The 26,385-nt window shown below is 34.2% G+C and overlaps 1 protein-coding gene across 4 annotated transcripts in view; it reads right to left on the bottom strand.

Annotated features, from left to right (window-relative positions):
- The window catches only part of AP3B1 (adaptor related protein complex 3 subunit beta 1), a 150,842-nt gene that overhangs the window by 18,594 nt on the left and 105,863 nt on the right, over positions 1-26,385 (bottom strand). For all 4 annotated transcript variants that reach the window (XM_026865898.1, XM_026865895.1, XM_026865896.1 and 1 more), the window contains exons 23-25: positions 12,162-12,393; positions 9,098-9,182; positions 161-258 (exon numbers count right to left, since the gene is read on the bottom strand). In XM_026865898.1, the coding sequence (XP_026721699.1) occupies positions 161-258; positions 9,098-9,182; positions 12,162-12,393 (415 nt within the window). The remainder of the gene's footprint in view (positions 1-160; positions 259-9,097; positions 9,183-12,161; positions 12,394-26,385) is intronic.

Raw genomic sequence — 26,385 nt, forward strand, 5'->3', positions numbered from 1 at the left:
GAGATATTTTACAATTAAATCATTAGTATCAGACTGAATACTAACAGAGACAACACGAACAGCTACATTGGAAGCACTTGCTGTACACTTGAAAACTGAAGGGCACACAGCCGCCTTCTCATCCAAATATGCTTATTGAAGTTGCTGACATATTTCTCACCTTGCTCCTTCTTAAAGTCCTTCTCTGACATAGTGACAGGCAAAAGCAGTTCTCCAACAGGGGGTTGAATATTAACATTGAAGTGATCATCCTTTGTGCTGGGAAAAGAGGAATTACAGAGTATCAACCAAGTGCTTCAACACTGATTAATATAAACTTATCAGTTCCAAATTTACTATGGAATCTATAAACAGTGCACGAACTACCTGCATGATTGTTACCTTGTTAATTGAAAAGCCTGCTAATTTCTTACATCAGTAAAACTAGTCCATTTTCTCCAGTACAAATATAGTATTAATATAGTATGCATGCTCTTGTATTTTGAAAATGTAACCTTTACTCATATTAATTTTATTTGCAATCTATAAGGCATTACAGTCATACTAAATGCTTTCAAAGCACAAATTATTATGCATTTCACAATTCCTTTAAAAGAACTGTTATTCACAAATTCTGTCATCAGCAACAGCTGTCCCAGAAACAGGGTTAAACCTAGGAAAGGTATAATTTCAGATAAAAAGGATATTACTGTCTGAAAAAAACCCAAATAAATGTGGGAGTAAAAAAGAAATATCATTGATCACTTCAATTTTGCAACATCTTGTATATTTAAAGAACCCCACATGGAATACTGGTTGATGTAAAAGCACAATGGAAAACTGCAGAATTTGAGGCAGTTTCCATAACGACAGAGTTACAAAAATTACTATCAGTAGTGGCATACTACTGTCAAATGCTATAGATTCTTCCTTAAGAAATAAATACCATACAGTGAACCTGCACTCTCTATCCATTCAATTCTCTGAGTTTTCAACTATCTTGTCTTTGAGTTGTCCAAGTCTACAGAAACTCAAGACATATTCTATGTTCGATTGACTAACTATACCATAAGGGATTCAGCTAGCAATTCAAGATCAGTACATCCAGTCAGAATCTTTGTTAATGCTTTGATGCATGAGATTTTCAGAAATGAACACTTCTTTTTCCTGATGTACCCAATAGTCAATACATACTGATTGCTAATATGCCTCAGATATTCTACTTACATATAATGATACAATTGTTAAAATATAAAATATATTTCATCAATTAATATCCATGGCATTTAAATTAACCTCAAACATGTAACTGATTTTTTATAACTCTTCAACCTCAAAATCCCAAAATAAGATAAACTGATGGAAAAAACAGCACTAGATCAATAATACAGAATACCCATGCCTCTCTCCTAAAGATGCAAGATAATTCACCTGAAAGCATTTTATGGTCCTATTACTTAAAATTTTAATATTTACCATAATTGCCCATTTTCACAAGCAAATGCTTACGAACTAGTACTTTCTTACTTCTGACGTGTTGTAATTATGCTTATGGATGCGATCTCAAGTATGGGCTTTTCAAATAAAATTAATCAATAATGCTAACTTTGAAAAGTTATTTAGTAAACATAGAGTGAAACAATCCCTTCAAACCTGGCTAGCATTTCCTTTACAAAGAATCATTTATGAAGTGCTGCTTTAAAAAATTTGCTTAGCTAACAAATTTTCAAATTTTTTTTCCTATACTACTTTAAATACTGTCCATCTCTAAAGTCATTAGTATACTGAAAAAGCAAGGATTGACGGGCTGGTTTGATCAAGTGCACTGTAAAATAAGAAACTATTTTTTTTTCTTTAATTTTTCCTTTCAAAACTGATCAAGAACTCCATCAGCTTAAGAGCTGAAAGAAGAATCTTTAGTCAACTGCCTCACAACATCTTACTGTTTATATATACTATTTGGACTATGACTAAAACTGCTATCTTCATTGGTATTTGTAACTGATTGTTCAAGCAATGTCATCTCTCATATTTAAGCAAGATGTGTACTACATAATTCAGTGTAAAACAGATAAACAGTTTTGTGTACAATGATTCATGTCCTACATTGACTGGTCATGCCATTTGTACATAAACTTACTTTTAACATCGATGATTAGACTTCTTTGAGATGCTTGTAACAATCCTTTGACAACAGAAGGAACAAAAGCAAGAGTATAGCTTGGGTTTTATATTGCTGTAGCTGCTCAAGAGGACCACTTGACACCTCTACTATTAACAAAAATTCTACTCCCCTTTCCCCTAGTGATTAAAAGCTAATATATTTTCTTCGATAAACCATCAACTCTTCATAGTCTGCAAGCAGGAATTCTGATTGTTAGTTGTTCTTCAAAACAACTTTGTTCTTAATTTCACTTTAGCCAGCATCTGGTTTACTTTGCATTACTTTAATTTTAGCATACTTCAGTAAATTTATTTTTCAGCCAGAGAAAATCATCTTCCCTTTTATCATTCTCTATCACACACTTTTTAGGATATGAAAGTAATTTCACAGTTCCACAGAACAATTCAGGTTGGAAGGGACATCTGGAAATCACCTGGTCCTCCTCCTGCTCCACTCAGTGCCACCTTAGTTGACATTGCTCAGAGCCTTGTCCATTTGAGCTCTGAGTATCTTCAAAGATGAAGATTTCATCAGATATCCAATGGATAAGTTTAATAATAAAATTGAGTCTTGCAGTTCAGCTACATAATTTCCCCACTACCTAGTAAACTAATTTCCAGTGTATTTAACTTATTTATACTTTGAATACTGTAATTAGTATAAATGACATTTAAACAAAAAACTGCAGAAGTGATTTGAATCTTGAACATTAACATTCAAGAATCTGGCAGAAAACTGGTTCAAGATGCACTGAAACATTTTTCAGGTGGTGTTGCTCTAATTTTCCTGGAAGATCACACTGAAGAAGCTTATCAGAAAAAAACCCCAAAGTTTCTGAAGCCAACCAAACATAACTGTTTTCGATTTAAAGAAATTAAAGATGCATCTTCTGGTATTAGCAAGTGCTACTGGTAAGTTACATCCTTAGTGGAACATGCATATTTAATGAGAAGTCTGCAGAAGAAAGCTCTAAAAGAATAAAAATAGGGACCTTGCCACTAGTTTGCAAAATCTGGTTTGTATTTAGTTGTAAACTTAGGGGCAAATAATGTTAGACATCACTACTCTTACTGTTGCTTTAATAACTGTTAAACTGTACACACTGTATTTTTAAAAGACTTATACCACTTTCACAATGTAATTCCAAGCATCACATGAATTTATCTTCTGATGTACCCAATTATGATGAACAAATGAGAGATTATACTGCTCCACAGCAACACAGGGAGACTTACCATCTCGTGATAAATGACACTGCAAAACTAACATTCAGTCCTTTAGAAAATACAGAGTTTTAACTTTTCTGCAGATGACTGCAGTGGAAGCAGTTAGCATCTGTCATTTTAAACCAGTGTCCATTTTCCTTATTCCCTCTTTCTTACCTATTTTTTTTTTTTTAAAAAGATTGGCTCCAAAGTGCTCCTGACAAAGAAGTTCTCTGCCATAACAAAAGACATGAGAACAACGATGGCAACATCTTCTTTAAAACTAATAGAAATAATATTATCACTTGTGAATGAGTTTTTCTAAGATTGCACAATGGCAGTCTTTAAAGTCTTAATTTTCAAAGCTTTTTAAAAATTATTATTCTAATAAAAGGTTAGGGAATATTCTTCTCACTATTTATACTATCATTTTTTGTTTAACTCCTAGTAGCTGCTTGACCCAGAATACATCTATCCAAAACCAGCTCACTATTTTTGTCTTGTATTCAAAAAAATCTGCAGAGATGATAAAGAAAAAAAAGAATGAAAGAGGAAAAGCAACAAACTAAGTTCCTGCAAAACATGGAATGGAGAAGTCTAGGAGACTCTGCTCATACTCTCTTGAAGAAAGGAGAAAAAGTGCATCCTGCTTCTACAAGAACAAAGGCCAGTGTGATAGAAGAAATAAGACTAGTTGTTCCTGCACAGCCTTGCTTTTTCCAGGTCAGTTATCTATCCCGATATAATTTCTTTCTGGAACTGGGCCAACTGACTACTCTAGAGTAATGAAGTAAAGAGTACCAGATTGCTTGTCTTAATATCCAACATCTGTAAACAACTTGGTGATCTGCTGACAAAGCACTAGGGAAGGAAACAGCAAGAAACACGTGAAAATTCAAGTGACAGTGATGTGAAGACAGTCCTGCATCTCTAACATCAGCTTTTAATATATTCTATAACATATCCATAATTTTAATCAGATACTTTTGTGCAAGCATCCACACCTGAATGCATGCTTGCACCCAATACAAATACCGACTGCTCCCCACATGATTTTCTTAATTTACTCCTCTGCAGGTAGAATTTCTGTTTGGGAAGATTCCTACATCTATGCAGAGTGAGGTAAGAGAATTTCATGCTCCAAAAAATCTTTTACTTGGAAAACTAAATTTAGAACAAAAGCTTTTATAAGGTAGAACCTGCAGACAGCAGATTGAACAAGGTTTTCAAATGTCATTCATGGAAATTATTTAAGAAAATACTAGATTCTTACTGCTACACCAATCTCTTCTGGAGTGATCAGCAAAATGCAGTCTTTATACAGTCCAGGACAGATAAGGTGAACAGACAGCTTTCTTTTCTATCAATATAAAACAGCAGGAGAGTATGTACAGGCTCACAGCTCTTGTAAAAACACTGGGATGTAGGAAATGCCAGTATAAGGTAACCAGTCCATGCTTGTAAAAACCTCTGCCATATATCACACTATTTTCCCATGATCTCATTATTCTGAGTAAGAATGGAAGGCATGGAAGTTGTTGCTTTCATTCCCTTTCTCTTTCTTCTTGGGAACTCTGTCTGTACTCGGCACTTAAAACCTTGACAACTGTTTTCAAAAGAATGGGGAGAAGAAAATGGGTTCTCTGTAAATTAATTTTATGTTCAATGATGTGGTTCTTTCATGTCTTTGGGAACAGCTAAAATAATCTGGAAAGAGAGGATGAAAAGGATAAGAAAAGAAGAGGTAAGTACCGGCTTCCTTCTCCAGCTCTCTGTTGTAAAGAGGACATCTCCCCTTCACCTTTAGTCACTCACCAGACACCTACAAGTTGCAGATTTTCCTACTGGGTTTTACAAATGCAGACAGGAATCCAAAATGCTAAATGCACATAAACAAAACAGGATAAGGACATGTATATGTTGTAACCCTCTGATTCTGCAGCCTTCCTTGCCTTTCTTCTCTAGGGATTCAAATGCCTTCATTCCAAGGATCCAAGCCCAAATTCTGACATGGCAAAGCTGCTAAAACTTTGCTCAGACACCAAAGGAAACTGGTAAGCTGTGAGAAAGACCTGAGAGTATCTGAAAAGACATGCAAAATAATAAAGATAAAATAAGAAACAGTGGTAGGATTGTTGAGATGGAGATTACTAGGAGCTCAGGGATTCCAGAGAAAACACACCAGTGTAGAAATATATAAAGGAAAAAAAAAAAGAATTCCAAAGTTAGTGGAGTACTGCTGTCAGTCTGTAACAGCAAGGATCCATTCCAGCCTTTCTTCTCCTCACTGAGGGCTACCTGCCTAGCAAAGACTGAGGTCTCTTACTGGGATGGTGAATATCCTAACACTTAACTAGGATTCAACACCTACCAGACCACCTTGCATGTGAGTTAGCCAATAACAAATTGCTTTATGCTTCTAAGTTGTGTATAACCTGCTTGCAGAATCTGAACAAAGTAACCCCAAAAGAAACAGTAATGCTCACGAAAATCTTTTAAAACACTAAGTTCCTCCATTTGTTCCTCTTTAACTTTCTGCTTGAAAGGCACTATTGCACAGAACACCAGTGTGGCTGAAGTAGGGTGCCTCTGCAAGGAGATGACACAAGAAAAATAGCAATGAAGAGATGTTCTCTTTACAAGTACATAGTGTGAGCATCCTAATACACATTCTAAATAAATGCATTAGGCAGAGTTTTGAAGTTAAGGTGTTTCAAATCTTTTTAATTAGATGTGTGATCTTGGTAAGCTTTGCTTAATAAAAATAACATTTATGAGGGAGGTCTTTCAAAGCTTAGCCCTCTGAACCTCTCTCTATAATGCAGTTTCTCCTTCATTGTCCTTGATTTGTACAACAAATTCAGAAAGAGATTAAATATTTTATTACTCATATTAGGTTTCTGTCTTTATACAGTTTGTATTTATTGAACCACTAGTACCACAGCACATCCCCAAGCAGAAAGGTAGTGTTTGCTATGCAAAACACACAGCCCATGATTGGCATCTAAGACCAATTGATCTACCCATTACCACTATCTCCCTACCCCCACAAGCTTTACTACAAAGCTATTGATTTAAACACTGCCGATCGGTTTCCATTTTCTGATTTTAGGCAGGCCAATTAAGAAAGTGAGTAATTGTGATTACACTGCTTCAGGATCAATTACATTTGATGCAAGACAAAGCGCTCCTCTTAGAACAACGTAAAGAAAATTGTTATGATCAGGAACACTTTACTGCTGAACATGCTTCTAACAAAAATGCAAAATGTCAGTGTCTCACATAAAGATATGTTAGCAGGAAATTCAAGAACATCAACATCTTTGTGTGCAGAGTATTTCAACTATATTTTGACAAACTACTACAAGTGTCTCTTCCTTTTGGATAGAAGCTTTTTAAGAAGAATGACAAGTTAAAAAGGCTCAAGCTGAGTTCTCTGAGATATCATTCCAAAACCATCACACCACACAATTTCTTCATTGATATTTAATATCAGTAGGATTTTGAACTCATGTTTTTAACAGTAAAATAGAAAATTTAATGCAAAGAACATTTTACCCATTTTTATACTATTTTCTAAGAACTAGTGTCAAAGAGATAAGGCCCTATCAATTAGAAAAGGAACAAAATAAGCAATTAATATTCTTAATTTAATTTTAAACTTAGCTTGAGCTTTGTCATTGGACTCACATTGTCCAAATCATTAAAATGAATACACCACTGAGGTCTGAGGCAAATCTATTTACAGTGATGTTACTCATAGTCTGGTCGGTGTTCAGGAATATTGATCTGTCTTGTTTGTCTAATAGGAAAATAATAAACAATTACTAGGCAATGTTGGAGAAAGTAATCAGTTTTTATATATCACTAATACAGCAGACCTCCCAAAACATAAAGGCGATGATCTGCATAAAATCAATGTGTTATGCTACATTGCTTATCCTCATCACTTCTAAGATTCTTAGCAATAAATGGTGTAATTTTGGAATCAAATCATTAGTTTACTGAAAATATGTACTTGATAAAAAATCTGCTCTATTTAAAAAAGAATGTTCCCGCTTGATAGGTGGTTGGAACTAGATGATCTTTAAGGTCCCTTCCAACCCAAACCATTCTATGATAAACTGAGCATATTTACAAAACCCCCAAAATATACTTAATGAAAGACAGCCTATCGCTTTGAAGAAATTATGAAACTGCATTGCCTAGAAGGGAACTTCCCTTCCCAGACAAAACTAGCATCAGGCAACAGCCCAAAGCTGTTTCCAAATTCCAGCAAAAAGCATACAGACAACTTACAACGTGATACACATAAACTACATGCTGCACATGTTTTACTGGAGCTACTAATATCTTTAAAATGACTATGCATGAGCATCCATTGTACAGGAGAAGGTTTGAGGAGTGGAAGGAAAAAAAATTCTATAAGAAAACCTGCTTGCTCCAAGAACAGCAAATCTTATTTTAGCAGTGGTTATTTTGGAGTCACTTGGGTACATCTCCATTATTAAGATTTTCCCACTATATTTAAAAAATTGTAAATTGCACAAGCTGTGCTTAGTAAACTAAAATTTCTACAGTATTCAAGAAAGGGCTACAGAACTTTCTGAGTGCTTTCTTTAAACTGGAATGCTGCAATGTGAATGTCTCATTTTTTGTACACAATATGGGAAGTAGTACTTAATCGCAACATAGTATGTCAAAAAACATTAAAAATATGTAAAAAAAAAAAAAAAAAGGTCGTGCAGATCTATTTAGTGCCCTTGCATAATTTCAAAGACTATATGAACCTGAAGAGCTTTTAAAAGACAGTGTCTAGATTTCTCCCATCCATTCATTCTTAATGTTTACACACCGCTACTATAAATCTTCCCTGGTTTCAAACATTAGTTTACAACAGAGTTCTCACTGGCTGAACAGGTTCATTGTTAGCCTAGAATGCAACGGGATCTTACACAAAGGAGGATCTTGAATATGTGAATAATGAGCATGAAAAGTGTAAATCAAGTATAGAAGACAAAATCTAGTTGGCTAGTCAGTTACTTGTTTTCATTCTCTCCCCAATAATTTGAAAGAATCTACAGCATGAGGAATAAGCTTCACTGGCCAGCAAATTTTGGGGTTGGTTTCACGCACTCATGTAACATAGATCACAAACAGCCATAATAAGCATTTGAAGTAGTAAAACTGCTCACACAATGTGCTTTTTTGACTTGTGATTTCTTACAAGGAAGAGCATACACACAACACTGCAGCAGACTAGTCAGACCTGACTTCTCCCTTCAAGGTGGTGTAATTAAAACGAATCTCAAGAAGAGGGGGAAAGAATAAAACTAAAGCTCAGGAACAGGGAAACAATTCTAAATCAGAAGAAGAGTTCATGCTTTTGCCTGGTATCATTTACAACAAGGGAAAAGCAGGAACTCCCAGACACAATCAGTCAAAGAGTTTTTAGAGTTATACATGTGATTTCAAACCTAGATTTGGGTTTACCATCAAATCTGTGTTTTTAGAAGCAAGTGTTAAAAAATTTTGGAAGACTGAAGAGAACTGATAATCCTTGTAAAACAGAACATGAATTAGGTCTTATTTCTCTAAAAACATCTCGGGTATACATCATGTTGTGAACTGTTGTTCAACTTTTTATTAGTTCATAAACAGTAAGTCTGCTACTGCCAAGTAAACTTCCAATATACACCGTTTTTGACTTCTAAAAGCAAAAAATTACCCTCCCTCCCCAAGAACTCACCATAACTGGAAACTGGCCATCTGAGTAGAATCACAGAAGTCAATACCCATTGAAACGGTAACGGATCCTGCAGGCTCAAGGTACTCTACATGAAAACATTTTGAACAGGTAAAGTACACATGCAAAGCAACAGAAGACCCCAGATTCAAATCCTCAAACCTCATATAATTAGAAAAATATTTAAAAAAGAAAAAGGTCCATGAAGAAGAGACATTACTTGTAATTTTATTTCAGGTAGTTATCACCCACATGTCACACTTGCACATGTCTTGGATCCCCACTCCTGACAGCGCACTATAGCCCCATCATCAACAAAATAAGGATTTCTATTAGAAAAGCTATGAAAATTATTTACAGGAAAAAAAAAAATTGAAGTTACATCCTTTTATTTGTGTACAGATCCAGCACTGAGATTTAATTTTCAGTAACACCAGTTTTTAAATTTAGTTAATAAATAGTAAAAGACAACCAATATTAATAAAATGTACAGTACTACACATAATAGAAAAAGAGCAAAACTTAAATTATTTCATAATTAGTGTGGTTTACTTATTTCTCAATATTCTGCTTGCATTAGATATGGAAGGGAATAGAAAGATTATGAACCCAGAATGGAAGATAATTTTGTGCTTTACAAGCTGTGCGGACTGAGGCACTTTTCAAATTAAGGTACCAAGAGACATGTTCATTTTTAGTTTCTTGGCTATATCACTATATTGTTTCCTCAGTGTCGTGAAGATAAGGCTTTGTTTTGGTAGGAAAAAGGCTGCTTCTTTATGTGAGTAGATGTATTTGAAACAAGCATTGAAGCAGAGTTTGACTTGTCAAGATTACAAGAAAGAAAACCTAAAAGAGAGAAATTAAAATAAAAATGACTGGGCAGGCAGAAAAATGTCTAATTCCCAGGGTTTTTTTATTAATGTATCTAATGCTTTTCAGGAACTTAAGAGTAGGAAGCTGCTCCATGACAAAAGGTAAAAAATTTAACTCTATCAAGATTAAGTTTTGAAAAATATGGGGAACATGGAGATGAGGTTGTTAGGCAAAGACTAAACTAATGCTAGGAAATGAATAGAAAAGGAAGTATTTCAAGAAGTCTGTGTAAAGCACTGAAAGATTACAGGCTCCAGCTCAATTTCAGAATAAACTTTACCAAAGTCTTTGAGCTTAATGTTTTCAAACTGGGTTTCAAAGGCACCTAATCATAAGAAAAGACAATGCACATGGACTTAGGTGAAATGGACCATTTCTACTGGCAAAATCAGGGCAATTTCCAACAATAATTGCAGTGATGGAGGCAAATCCAGTAAGAATACCCGTCTACACTGACACTTATTCTGTTGGTTCTGCTGGACATATTACAGGATGTGTTTTCCAAAAGCTGGAAACACAAAAGGTAGTAAGAAGAAAAGGGCATATAAACTCAGTCCTAGAGAAGGGCACAAAGGATACAGAACATTTTCATTCAAGCAAGGAAAGCAATATTTTTGGAAGGAACTACGGATGATATACAGCTTATTTTCTGCAGAAGAAACTAACAGCTTCACAGGACAGATACAACAGTAATGTCTGTCTTGGGAAAAGAAATACTTTAAAGGGTAGGATTTTCTTGTGAACTCAAGAAACATGAATTGGGTAACTTATTAATTTCAGATTTTTTCATGTTTTTTACATGAGAGCAGTGAATGCTAACCTTCACTGACTGTTACTGTGAGTACAATTATATCCTGATCTGATTTATAATATTATTAGTTTTCTGCTTGTAAGCCTTTGTGACTTTATTTCTTTAAATGTTTAAAGGGAGGAATATAAAATTAGACTGATGGTCAAAACTAACAAAATCAGAACTCTGCACTGGACTTCCTAACTTGAGGAAGAAACACCATACAATTCACTTAACACAAAAAATAATGTATTTTCTAAAAGTAACTGTCTTGAACAAGTATGTATCATTAAAATGCGAACAGTTCTAAAATTTAAACTCTGAAATAAACCGTAGCACTGTACAATTGCTTTTGTAGCTATTTGTTGTAAATCAGTACAGTCTTTTCAATGCTAAAAGAGTATTTCAATAGCATAAAAAAATATCAAACAGAATTTTAACTACTGAAAACAAATACTTTCCACTGTTGTGTATGAAGAACTTGTTTCTATATTCTTCTAATGATATGGATTCACATAATGATGCAGCTCACTGAAGAAACATGTCTAAAGTACAGGAGCTTGTGTCAAAAAGGAGCATGTCTGTCCTTTCCATTTATATTACGAGACACTTTTGTTCCTTCTGCCTACACCACAATGTCCTAAAGCAAATAACTGCTGAGGAGAGAAAGCCAGTTGTATACACACATACCGCATTTGAATAAAAGTTGCAATGATCTGTGCTCTTTTTCAGGTTTTCTACTCTTTTCCACTAACAGAGATTTAGCAAAAAAAATCCCTATCAGGACACAGAAAGTGAAACATTTAGGTTAAGGCTGTCTACGGCATTCCTTCCTATCTAGTCTAAGAAGCCACACTTCGTGGAAGTATGGTGGATGCAAACTAGACTAAAACATACACTTCCACTCCACCACCAAAAGCTCACAAGGGAAAAAATCAGAATGCTCTAAGCCACCAAAATAAATAATACATCTACAAATGCTCTTTAAAGCTTGGAAGGAAAATGATTATGAATATATAAACCAAAACCTGATTCTTAATACTAGCCCATTACAACTATTCTGGGCTAAGGCAGTAAGAGAATTAAAGTTTATGGGGAGACAGAAAATTTTATTATATCAACTGGAATTGATATAATATAACTGATACTTGAACAAGCAGGTAAGCTTTCAGGCATGGAAGTTCTGATCTAAGGAGTTATTTTCTAAATCAAATCCAAGTACAGGAAAGCTGAATTAAATTTTTGTTAAAATCAGATTATCTAAGAAATGATAGTTGCATGAGTGTGAATGTATACATACATATATATGCGCATACATATGACCATGCAAAATCAATTTCCTATATTTGAAATGTTGCAGAAGATTAAGATACTGTATTTTTAAAGATAGGATACGATTACCTATTGGATTAAACTCATGCACCCTCATGCCTGGAGGTAGTTTTTTCTCCTTGATGTGAATATTCTCTATCTTCTGATCAGTTGTATTTGTTACTGTCACTTCCACAGGTATCATATGATCACCAAAAATGCTTGGCTGTCTTGAGAAGTGATAATGAGCTGCTAATCCTTTTCCACTCATTCGATGAAGCAGTTCATGTGTTTCTGTTGGCACAGAGATCTGGGTGGTGACCTGTTAAGTACAAAACAACAGTTGGTGAATGTTGTAAGGAAAGAACAGATAAAACAATTAAATACTGCATTTTCCAGAGAGCTAGAGGGCTTGTTTCCTAGTCAGAATTTTAGTGAACTAGAAACATGTAAGGACATATTCAAATCCATAAACAAATTGCAGTAATAGATACCAGATAACACAGCCTAAAAATAACATTTCTGGTACTGAAAATAGCAGCTGACTATTGTATTTGCCTCACTTCCCATTACAAATCTGTTTTCAATATTTTAACTCTATAGTTACCCATTAAATTATCGGGAGTCTTTTAAAGAATAACAGTTAAAATAATCACGTTGTTTCCAGCAAGAAGTCTCCTTCCATTCTGTGCATCAGGACTCAAGGGTGAACCTAAGACCACTGTGTACTGTGAAAGTACAACGAGAAACTATCTTCTCCTCCTCTTGTTAAAACCACAAAAAATGTTGCCTAACAATTACACCAGTCAAATATTAAAACCACAGCTGTACAGAGAAGGATGTTGACACTTTTTAATAGTCGTGCTGCCACAAGCAATGAGAAAAATCCCAAGGATGTTCTATCCTGAAAAAGTAGCATGAATAGAAGACATTCAATAAAAGAACAAATTCCCAGAAGATATTGCTGATAAGGAAATCTGTAATCATGAGCTGGAAAGTACAAAAGTAAGGAATATGCAGAAAACTGCAGAAAAGCGAATCTGAATTCTTTAAACAAGTTTTAAGGAAATGCTAGGATGTTACATGAAAATTAACACCATGTAAACAGAATACAGAGGTTAAAAAAGTCAAATGCTTACCACAAAAATCCCATTTGTATGGTCAATGCACTATGAGCTACTGAAATTTATAATCTATCTGTTAGATATATCTGTTTGTTTCCACTGATGAGTGTCCATCTTCTCTTGCCCTACCCATAGCCCTAAATGTGTAACTAAGTGAAAGAGACAACTGCAAATAGTAGGATGTTCAAGACTCCAAGCAGTTAAGCAAGGAGAACGGGTTTTTATCTTGCCTTCCCTACAAACTCTTTTAGGTTGGTAGATTTTCCTGACTGCCACATTTAACACTGAGGGGTTGATCTGAAGACTCAGTGAACACTTCCAGTAATATCAGAAGCTGATAAGACCCAGGATTTAAACCCACAATGTGCTACAGAAATGGGAGACTATCTGGAAGAAATAAGGCTGTAAAGAATTCTGTTGAAAAACTTTATAAGTTAGAGAGCACATAACAAACTTAATCTTCATTTCTGAGCACCAGTTTCTGAACTGGAAAGCCAGACTAGCAATATCCATCATCTCAGAAGAGTATCTGTAAAGATCAACTAAATATTTAGAAGTGTGGGCACTACACTGATGAAAGCTGAAGAAAACTGAATGAAGAACTGAGTGAGTGTGTATTCAGAGGTGGCTTTGGAAGGTACATTAATTTTCACACATATCATACTGGATGAAGAACAAATAATGAAGGAAAAAAGGCAGAAACTTTTCCCATCCCCTCAAACCTCAACCACTATGTGACTAATTAGAATAACACAGGATGTGATCAAGCAAACACCTCTACAAAAAAACTTCCACATCAGATTTCACTTTCAACTTTTACCTGTTATCTCTTTCTCTAATAGTATCAGGTTTTTTAGAAACATGTTCTACCAGTAACCTTCAGAGTTAAGACTAAAGGCAATTTAAAAATACATCTGAATTAAGGAAACTCCACAACCCCAATTCTGAATCTGTAAAATTTAATACTTTTAAAGTAAATGGGTTAAGTTCAGACATTTTTCTCGCCCTAAAAAGATAATGTAATATTATCAGGGACAACGTTTTTAGCTTTCCTATATGATCAGAAGAAAATACAGCTGTTTACAATAGAATACATAGCCCAATATTAAAATTTCTGTCCATCTTGAAGTAATAGTAGCAACACCACTTGAAGAATACATTTTTAAACAGAGTCAATTTTTTCAAGTCCAACTACTGATCTGTGACAAACATCAAAATATTTAATAGTCTTCTCCAATAACACAATTCAGTGAAATTTTACAAAACCCATAATGACCAGCCATGTTCTTACTCTGCTGCTATTTTATGTGCATAAATATACAGTAAGATTAGGGTTACTTTTATGTATTATCTTTAAATTGTATTTATAAAATAATAATTCCTCTGACATCACATGACCAGATTTCCAGCTAATGCAAAATGAATGGTAAAAGTATGAATTGTTTGGACCTTCACAATTCTTCAAAATTCGAACCACTTTTGAATACAGGAAGCAAACTTTATTAAATTAATACTCTACTTAGATTTCTAGAAATAATTGACAAGGTCAAACTCTCAAAAAACAACTCAGTTGTCAGGAAATAAAAAGGAGGTACTTCAAATAATAAATAGAGTACATAGAGACAATAGCAGTAAGAGGTTATTAGCAGATTCACACTAGCACCTGCTACTTAAACCTTTGCTGAAACAGTGAATAAAACTTAAGTTTTAAGATGTAATTTAAATCTTATTTTTAAGTTCAAGCTTAGCCTTTAACCTTTAATATTTAATTTGGAACATGCATAATGGAAAAGTTATTGCAATGAAATGGTTCACCCATTTTTCATTAACAAGCTTAGGAAATAAGTTTTATTCATGTAAAACAAGTATCTTGAAATACACTTACTTCTCTGTGTTAACATATAGCTGATTTTACTAATTCTATTTACTACTAGGTATGAAAACAAAAAGTTAACAGTCGAAAGTCCAACATGTAGATAGATATGCATACACATACAGCAAAAATCCCTCACTATACTTAAATTGTAATACTGACTCAAATTTTACTGACAGCTTCCAGTGAGTTTTAGAGATTTTGATCTATGCCCCTTCCAGCATTACTGCTCATGTTTCAGTCATAATCTCACTCGTGAGCTCATTCACTTTTATTTACAATATCATAATATACCGAGCAACAAACATGCAAAGGACAGTCAGAATAAAGACATTATGTTTAAACCATCTTCCTTCCTATAGAACATTAATTTTCTGTTGCATTTAACATAGCAGTATTAGAAATAAATAAACTGTATATATGCTGAACAAAGGAATTTACTTCTGGAAAATGAGAACTCCCAAGCCCTCTACTAGCTAGCAAGAGTTTTGAGCTAGCAAACATTGGTGTGACTGAAATGCAGTCTATTTAACAGTTGCCTCAGTTTGGTAAATAGAGGTTTTCCTTTTAGTTATAATTTTTAATGCATACAATTGCAATACTTAAACCCATAGCGTAGATACCTGCAATCACTCTGGGGTTAAAATAAAACAGAGTTTATAGAATAAGAAGCATCGAGTAACCAGGAGATAATCCCCTACAAATCTTACACAGCATGTGTTTAAATAATAGAAGTCGTTTGTGTACCTTTGGATGGTTTATGAAAATAACCAATCAATTCTGCAGACACAACATTATTTCTAAAGGAAATCTATGGGACTCATGATGCCTGCAGATACACAGAGACAAACCACACATATTTTATCAGTTTATTACAGTAAGCAAATAAGCGTGGAATGAGAGTGCACATAACTGTCTACTTAACGCTTACTGAAACATTTATAAGAGCTGTTATCTCCCTAATAACAGACAGACAGTGTGCAATTTTAGAGAGGAGAAAAGCTTCATATTTTTTAACACTTCACTAAAAAGTAACTGAAGAGTGTAAAATGAAAAATACTCTGTGCAGTTAGCTGGTAATGGACCATATTATCAACTCAAGTTAGATTTATAGGATACAAACTAGTCACTAATAGTTATTTTATGACATAGCGTGTCTGCTTTTTTGGGTGAAGATTATTAAGATTAAACTTGCAAAACTTTTTTTTTTTCCCATACAGCTGTTTAGAATGGTAGAAATAAAATAAATTTAAAATACAGACTGTCCTTCCACCCCATTTTGACTGAATGAAACCATGAATTAAAAGCCAGCGTAGGGACTCCACAGTGACATCATATAGGAACACTGTATTAGTACAAGTCAGACTGGCCCCCATGCTAACTGCACATGTTGAAAGATGATCCATAACCCAAAAGAAGGTGCAACTATTTTTAAACTACTTAGATAAGAACAAGAAAGGCAACATTAGGATTTTGCCTTAAAAGTCCCCTACTAATTAACCATGTCAAGGGAAAAGTGTAAGATCACTGACAGTAGTTTTGGCCTTCTTTATCAAAACAGAGCTGACTAGTTACAAACCACTGAATCCTCTGCACATGAACATGCTTCTTTTTGCCAGCTCAGTAAGTCCTCAATAACTAAGCTTAAGTTAAAACTGTTTCCCGTTATTATTTAAAATAAAAAGCACTTCAGGATTTATTAAACCTACAACAGAAAACAGAGCTGATAAAACTTTCCTGCATGAAGTGTTATTATTAAGCACAAAATTATTTCTGTTGTATTTTTTCTTTTGTATTTATTCCTTAGCTTAATAATGCTGTAATAATAAACATATGATTAATTTTTGATCCTGATTCAGAAATGTATGTGTTTGGATAAAATATATTATTGGAAAAAGATATGTGCTTCCAAGAATGATGATAATTATAGTTCTATTCCTCTAAATTACATTCTGTTAAAGCAGTGGACTGAATCATTTAATCTAAGTAGCCTTTCTACTGCCCTCCTATTGGCAATACCCATGACATAATCCAAGAATTACCTACTGAGCTGTGAGAGCTATATCCTCTCTTACACTCACTGTAAGGCTATGCTCCAGTAATTCCGCAACAGCTAAGAGAAGGGCTATCACGTCGCCCAGCCACATTTACATGATCTTTCAACTGAAGCTATGAGAACAACTTAACTGTAATTTTACAGTATTAGGAGAAAGATGGAAAACCAGGCAAACAAAGGAAAGACAACTACTAGCAGGAAACAGTATTTTCATGATCTTTTGCTCCATTACCAGTTACATATTACTCATAGTCACAAGGCAACGTCTTCCTTATACAGCTTGTATGAAAAAAAAAAATTAATAATTCATAAAAAGATATAATAAAAATCAAACAAGGAATTGCAGAAAGTCAACATCCTACTCTGCATTATTTCAAAAGGCTGTAGCAAATCCCAACATTAGAGCATACTTAAATCATGCTAATATGGATTGCCAAACTAAGGACAGCATCCCTCTGACAGGGGACAGGAAAAACAAACAAGCAAGCAAGCTAGCTCATATTTTCTGCAGTCTAAAAAAAGCAACAGGACACCATGATTTAATCTGGCCTAATTTATCTAGACAAACAGATACCCAAGGACAACATGGCAAATTCTGGAAAATACTTAAAATAAACTTTCCACCAAAGGCACGTTTAACTGCTCTGCCTCTACTAAACACCTTCTAAAAGCCACGTCTGCTAGGAAGTCCTTCAATTTCCAATACATCCTAACTCATTTTTATACAGTCACCAACTTTTAGGCTCTACACTTCCTTAAATGATTAATGTCAATGAGGCTAATTGAAAATTAGCATATTAAATGTTCATATCTTCTAAAACAGTATTGGTTTCAGATGATTTCAGACATTAGAAAGTGAGTTCCAAAAATTCTTACTGCATTTCGACATTAATAGAATAATACTTTAAAAACTTGCAAGGAAAATAAAAATCAAAAAACCTGAAATAACTCCCATTGATTCTGAAATGAAACAAATCTTAAATAAAAGAGCACTTTTATTATATTGCCCATAGTCTGTCCCTGTAAGGCTACCAAAATTAATCCCTTTCTTTGCCTTTTTTTCCACTTTAATATTTGTATGGTTTCAAATAGGTATAAAATCTTCCTTTCAGAGTAGTGTGTTCAAGGTAATCTGTGAATCTAGACATGATCAAAATCTCCTGTAATATTAAATTATCCCTTTTCCAACATTTTTATGTCCCTCAGATTATCCTATTGTTCTCTTAAAATATAACCAACTAGACAGCTTTCCAGTAACTCTGTATCAATAAAAAGTATTGCTCTTAGAGCATAAAAATGACTACATGATATAAAGGAACCAGAATTAGGCCTTAACCTGGAGTTCATGAACTGCAGAAAACTCTATTAGTCCCATACCAGGTTAATCAAGCACTTTTAAAACTAAGCGTCCACTTGTTTTGTATTTTATGTGTAACTGGGGGCCAGTGAGACAGATTGCATTTTGCATGTATAACAGAGCTTAAAGCTTTATATTACAACACATGGTTTTGTTTCAGATTTGGCCTCTTTACCTTTTCCTTCTGCTGAGCACAATGAATCACATGAATAATCCAATGAAAATATTAGTGCAATCTTCTAAAATGCCACATAAGAAAGAATTTCTGTAGCAACAAAATGGGAATATTCTTATGATTAGGTCAGGGTTATTACACAAACATGAAGGAAAGGGTTCAACTCAGTCTCGTGGGCCACAAAAGTTGGTGTAAATTCAGAAGTGCACATTCTTCCCCACAGGGTACTCTGGGATCACCAGTGGACTATGAAATTGGCTTAAACAGATACTATGGGAGAATTTTCTTTTAACTGCATTTGCAGAAAATTCCAACACTCAAGGCTTAAACTGTATCCCAATACAAGCTTAAACTCCTAAAATAATGGCAACCAAATCAAATTGTGAAATTTATATCTGTGCATGGGAAACCTCAAACTTTACTGTCATTTTGTCTAATGTACGCTTCTACCAAACACAAAGTTTTTCTTTTTTTGTCATTTTTGTCTAATGTACGCTTCTACCAAACACAAAAACAGTCTGGTGGCTGATGCAAGTGAGTGACTTTCATCAAGCAGCATGGTATTTTAAACTCCTTTGCAAGAGTCATTAGGTGTTTCAAGGAAAAGGCATTCTCCCAATATACAAACAAGTCATTTACTTCAATTTAGCGATTTGACCCTTCCACTGACCACCTGAAGAGAAAGTCTCAGGATTAGCTGAAGTAGCTTAAGAATTAGAAAAACAGAATAAGGTGGCAGCCTCATCTTGCATCCTAATTATGAATTTGAAATAGTGGACACTGCTGAGAGGGATTAATATAGATTTTGGCACTGAATCTAATAAAGAAGTTCCTACAAATGATTTCTAATATATTATTTTGACTTTGCAAACAGCCAGTACTCTAGAGACCTCTAAAGTGAAAACATACTGAACCCTACTGGCTATAATGTATAATTTTACAGTTAGGGTTATACTATAACAACTCCTGTGTATTGGTTTCTTCCAGTGGAAGCACCTAGATCAAACCTTGCCCCAGAAAAAGCTCTCTTGCATCAGACTGTGAAAGCTGAAACACTTACTAAACAGTATTACCTACAAGCCAAGGTGAACTCAGTCTGTAAATATTCTATATTTGAAATCTAGCAGATATTTATGAATGCTAAAATATAAGTTACAGTTGTACTAAACTGGCAAAGATGTATTTGAATCTTGGTCACTACATTTTTGTTCAACGATGTAACATGTTATTTTGGTTTCTACCAGGATGGTCTTAATGCACAGTAACCCACCTGCAAGGACAACAATCAAAAATCAGAACTGAACCCACTGCACATATACATCTGTATTAGCACTTCCTCAATGTGCACGTAGAATCTCTGCATGTACTGGAATACATCTCTTACCTATCATATCGATGTGCTCATTTCCCCCAATTTTTATTTAATTTTACACATAATATTTTAAATTGAAAAAAATCAATATTCCTTAGTTTGTGGAAACTATAGTTGACCTGAGACAATTGCTAAAATACATCTTCTCTGTGTTTAGTTTTCCTTAAGCTTCACTTTTTGGCCTTAAAAAGAAAGAAAGAAAAAATTCTGATACAGTTTGTATCAGTTTGTAGACAAAGAGGTCTATTTAGAACCAGTTACCTTCAGTTTCTTTGTTTAAATTCAAAAGCACACTTCTGTTTTTTTGGACTTGGAAACAAAATTTGTGGCATCAAATGACTTATTCAGCCTTCATGAGGACAATTCTTTTAACACTCACGACAAAGAAATGCCACTCAATACCACCCACACACAGCTCAGAGTTGTAAGCAATAACATGCACAGCATACTGGAAACAAAACCCCTCACCCTATGGATATCTCTAATAGAGGCTCTACTGTACATACACAGATCCCGAATGTAAGCATGCTGCTTTACACAGTAGCTGTGGTCATAGTTAAGACCTCAGTTGATGACTGAAGGCAAATTAGGTAAGTAATTTTTTCTCATCTACTTTTGAAATTACCTTGGTACTAACCAATAGAGAGTGTTTCTGCTACTATCATCTAAATTCTCCAAAGACTGTTAGTCAACTGAGCACAAATATATTTAATCGTAGTTGAAATTTATGATTTATGGGGTAAGGATATGTTCTAATGATTTTTGTACATTATTCCTAAAAACATTCCAAACTAATAATAGTAAAAATTTGTACACAAACTTTCTTTTACAGCCATGAATTCCTAAACTTCACTATACAATTAAAAGATCTATTTTCAGCTCTTACAAATGTACCTTTCCCCAATTATTCTGGAATCTTCAAATCAAGAACACAGGGACTGGAAATACCAAGTGACACTGTATGCAGCCATATAAAGACAGAAATGTTTCCTAAACCAAGCGAAAAAATGTTCAAAATGAAAACTTTCATCAGCTGCATAGCAACCAAAATTAATTCAAGAAAATGCTAGAAAGGCTTTTTTTTAGTTTCAGTATGTCAAGGTACTGTTCACCAAGTCATTAGGAGAAAAGGATGCAAAAGTAAGGTGAAAGTCTGCCACTAAAGTGAGCTTTTAAAAACTCATCTCTCTGATCATACTATATTTAATCACGTCATTGTTCAACAGACTATAAATGAATCAACTCTCTCTCCAATATCCTCTAGAGTGTATGGCATAAGAGCACTGAAAACACTTCTAAATGATTCTGGTGTGAGAAAACACTGACACATCACTTATCAACCTTTTAAAAAACAACCCTAACATGAGTTTGGAGGTGGGCAGTAGAGCATATCCCAACTTCCCGCAACTGTTAGCAAGAACATTTAGAGTACATTAAAATATGTTTGTATTGACATAATTTCAAAAACTCTAGGTCACCTTATTTTAACACTTGTAATGTCACTGTCTTTCACTTATTTTGTACTGCTAGCCTACAAGTCATGTGGTAACAAACTACCTGTGTCAGGAATGATATGCCCTAACAGCAGCAACACCTCTCAACAAGTTGAATTAGCCCATGCATAGGTTTACACTCAATGACAAAATATTTATTTTCCCAAACAAGTTTTTTTTTACATTTTGGGACAAAATATTATAATTTGAGTATCAGGTGTTTCACTCCATGTGGTGATGACTCTTCAAGTAACAGTGACAAGATGGAGCCTTACATGCATCAGCCATGAGGTCAAGCTAAAAAACCATTACTAACAGTTCCATAAATCAAGACATTATGTTAGTTACAGTGCATTTACTCCTGTTTTCATGTATCTTTAACAAGAATTTAACTTCAAGGTTTACAGACTCTTAGGATGGCTAGATACATGTATAAATAAGTTATAGGGCAAATTTTGACCCTTAGCAAAGTATCTTCTAGTGAAATCTTAAGCTTCCTTTCATATTGCTCTAAATTCTGCTTTTTGTGCAATCCAAGCTTCAGTTAAGCACAGCTCAATCAAGAAAAAAGGTGAACAAAAGTAGTTTATACCCATCATAACATCCTTATATGTGAAATAATTATCTGTATTCACTAGCAGTGATTCATATACTTAGAACATTTTGAAATCTCAACATCACCGCACATTGAAATCCATAAACTGTCCCCCCACTGAGAAAGCAAGTGAACTTTAATATGGAGTTTTCAGCAGACTCTGTAAATTCTGAGTGAAGAAATAATAAAGTCTGTTTCTTTATTTGCAGTTAGCAGAATATGCCAATAAACATGCTGATAAAGATATGAAATGATGTAATTTGAAATTATAAAGTACCTCTATGGTTTCTGACTGTCATTCCTAAGTATAAAAATACAAAAACCCCAAACTATAATCAGTCATACAAAAAACCCTGTGCACAATTTGTAGATGCAGCTGAAGGAAGTAGGCTTCTAAAAAATACATGCTACAATAGCATGAATCTTTTAATGTAAAGAATATGAAAAGTTGTATTTTTATTAATATCTAGCTAAGAGCTTTAAATTTTTCTTCCTACTATGATGTACAGCCCTCAGAATATTCACCATAGTCTCACAATGCTGTGCTGCACATGACATGCAAAAGCCTTAACATGAGGACACTCAATTTTCTATTTTATCAGTTTTACATATAATACTGGGCAAACAAATATGAAATATTATAACTTGTTACAGTTATCTCATAGGTAGGTTTAAAAAAAAATTCTTGCTGCACCCTAAAAAAAAAAGTAATGTATTGGGTATACAATTGTAATGAAGTTGAACTGAGTGTTATATATAGTTAATATATGTTATACAAGAAAATTGTATCAACAGCGTTCTGGGTGTGGTATAAATTTACATTCTATTTCTATTATAATTCTGCTTTTGCAGTTAAACAAACTTTGTCATAGGATCATCATTTATTGTGACCCTCTGAAAATAAAGTGAACACTGATTATCACATTCTCCGGCACATGTCGCATCTCTGTCACTAAACAATGTCTTAATTTTAAATTCTTGTTCAGAATCACTGCTTTGACAACTACTGTCACTGTTCAAGGTCTGCACGAAGCTTCAAACTGCATATTATCACCCATTGACAAACTCGACATTTTATGAAGAGCCCCTTCTCACACTGACTTATCCTTCTTACCCTGTGTAAATAAGTAACAATTCATTTTATAACCTTGACTTTAAAGTCCAGCCCTTCCACCCTCTTTTTTCTTCTTCCTAAACAACTGACAAAGAACAAGGAAGCTGATTGAAGGGGTCCATTATGTATCAACTTAAAGAAAGGCAAAGTGATTGATGAAACTAGCAGTCACCTTCACTGCTAGCTACTGCACCTGTATCCTTTTTGTCAAATGACCTGAAAATCCTGCTGACAGTTTAACATTCACCACAAGGATACACTCTCTAGTACTGTAGTTTTGAATATTTTTATTTGCTCAGAAATTCAGGAGAAGATTTTCTAAGATGGATGTGCACATCTAAAATTAGTAGCAATTTGTATTTTCTTCCCACACATCTTGTGCTTTCTAGCAGTTTACTTGGCAAAACTATTAAATAATACTTGCCAGTAAACTGGCAAACCACAGCTCCTCTACAGGCGTCACACAGTTAAATCATTCACATTATGATCACCATTTCAGTAAAATTTGCCAACAGCGGTAAGAGAATCTCAGTTAATTTCCTTATCATGGAAAAAAAGCAGTTTTCACGTTTCAGACTAAGTTTCAGACCTTTTCAGCAACAATTGTTTAAAAACAAAACCCCACTTTTTTGTTATTATTTTCAGTTTTAAAATAGTATCTGTCTACTTTTAATACAATTCTGGGTTAGCAGATCAAGTAGAAATAAATTTCTTTTAGCCTCAAAAAGGTGATTAAAAATATCAACCTTAAACCATTCTATGGTACTGCAGCTGGTCTACTACTCTCTGTATGAAATAAAATTTTCACTGGGAAAGTGACAATTGAGAGGCAGAAAAATCTCAAAAATAATAATAAAAAAAAGCTGCTTTACTCTGTCTGGGACACAGCACCATTTCCTTTGGGCATTTATTACCTGTTAAAAACCAATCTTTTGGTGAGTGGCAGTTCAGGGTTTTTGAGAGCAAGCTGCAATATTTCTTCGGGTCTGCAGAGTCATAATTAAAGCTGAACTGAGTGGAATTGGAGAGGGAAGGTCAGTGAGGTGCCGTATGAGAGATGAGGCTGGGCTGATGGGCACCAAATGAACAAATTATGATGGGCCCCACTCAATGTGATGAGGTCAAATGCTTGTTTCTACCCACTGACAGTTCAATTTCCCTGAAATGTCTCTCGGTTCTCTATGAGCTAATTATGAATGAAAAGTTATCAACTGTCCTCACCAAAAAGAGCTTTCTTGGAGCTTTTAATGTCAAAATATTGTTAGAAATGTATGCTGGCCCAACTTTTTAGCCAAACAATACCCAGAATAATCTAAATACCAGTGTTATACTCTATTCATTTTACCTGCAGTACAGACGTAAAACATTCTTCAACTGTTATTAGATAAAACATACATAAATTTTATAAAGCAAACCCATATTAATATTACCATTTATTATTAAAAGGTACCATGCTTATAGCTTTGTATAACATAAACCACATAATTTTCAAATATTTCCATATTAATTTCCAATAAAATATTGTTGGATTTTTAGTTCTAAAATACCAGTGCTCAGCTGTATTCCAGCAACAAGATGGATAGCACAACTCCAAAGCAACTGATAAAAATGCATAGTTCTTTCGTGGAGCCTCAGTTTTCAGGGCGGTCTCCTGATTGCCTTTGTGAAATAACATCTTTTGAAAATTCAAGCACATATGGTTGCATATACTTCCAAAGTTTTAGATAAGCAGTAAACATCGACGTTTTAAAATAGACTAGTACAGAAGTTGGATCTTTGAAGTTAAAAGAGAATAGAAAAGTGAACAGACTTTAAAACTAACAATTGAGGAGTGTCTGAGTAATTCCAAGCTACTTATTTGCATAGAAACATAATTTTGAAGACTTTTTTTGCCACAGTTATTCACTACTTCAAAGTTAAGAAATGACAGTAGTCTAATGCTTTGATTTACAATGTTACCTGGCTTCCTTTCATTATAAAGCTGTTTCTATTTCATGTTTACTTATAAGTCAGAAATTTTAAAGAAAAAACCTTAGAACAGGTGATCAGAACTTTCCTTTGCAGTGTATTTTTATATTTATACATGTACTACCCATGTACTTGGCACTGCACAAGATGGGCCTGTGTCAAATACCAACTTTTAAATTATACCAATTAACGCAACTGCAGCACACACGTAGTTACAATAGGATTTAAAGTCAGATTGTATCTGATATATATTTATGAACTAGAAGTATTTTTCATATGTTAAGAATACAACAAAATGAGTAGTGATAATGTAAAGGGAAACTTTTAAGTCCGTGTTTTCTAAAAATTCAATGTAAGTTTGTTTAAAGAACCTAGCTAAAATAAGCAACTGCAAAAGAGTAACATAAATTAATCACAAAGTTCAAAGCAGCCATTTATGTGGCTAGCATATGTAGCTATAATATAAATGTAAGCCTGAAGGTTTTCAGTACAGAACAGTATTAAATTTATCAATATAACAGTTGCTGTCATTGTAGTTGGCATACTATCTTATTAGACACACTGTTGATCAAGTGTTATTACAACAACAAAAAAACCCACAACTGTGCTGCACAGGGTCTTCATGTTTAAGTACCACAATTAAAAACAGAGAAGTGCAGTTCATTCATTACAGAACCTTTTCAGGAAGTTGATTTTTTCTAATTCTTATTGTAATTGCATTGTTCTAATCCTGTATTATAAAGGCAGCTGCTTGCCTATCATTTGTACTTTCCTCATTAATCCTGACTCAGTGAATTAACCTTTAATTACAGCCGTTAAAATTGAAATGAGCCTCTTGTCTGGCTGGGGCTGCCCCCTTCCAGTGCATGAGACTGATGAAAATTTTTAGGGTCAATGAATATGTCCCATGTCATGTCTGATAGATGCTAAAAATGTGAGGAGGTAAATGTTACCTTAGAAAGAGATGTGGTTGAAATTTTTAAGAGCTAGGTTTTATTGACAAAATAAAACAAAAACCACATCTTAGGCTACCTTTCTCTTCTGTCTGAGTTACATAGCATAACACACATACAGACATTCTGTTTTACATACATTACCACACTACATACTTAAAGAATAACTTACGGAATCATCATCATGCATTACACATACTTGTTTTTAAACACTTAGCACCAAATCTGTTTACA

Source organism: Athene cunicularia, assembly GCF_003259725.1.
Source record: "Athene cunicularia isolate RWA chromosome Z unlocalized genomic scaffold, athCun1 chrZ_part1, whole genome shotgun sequence".
Classification (NCBI taxonomy): domain Eukaryota; kingdom Metazoa; phylum Chordata; class Aves; order Strigiformes; family Strigidae; genus Athene; species Athene cunicularia.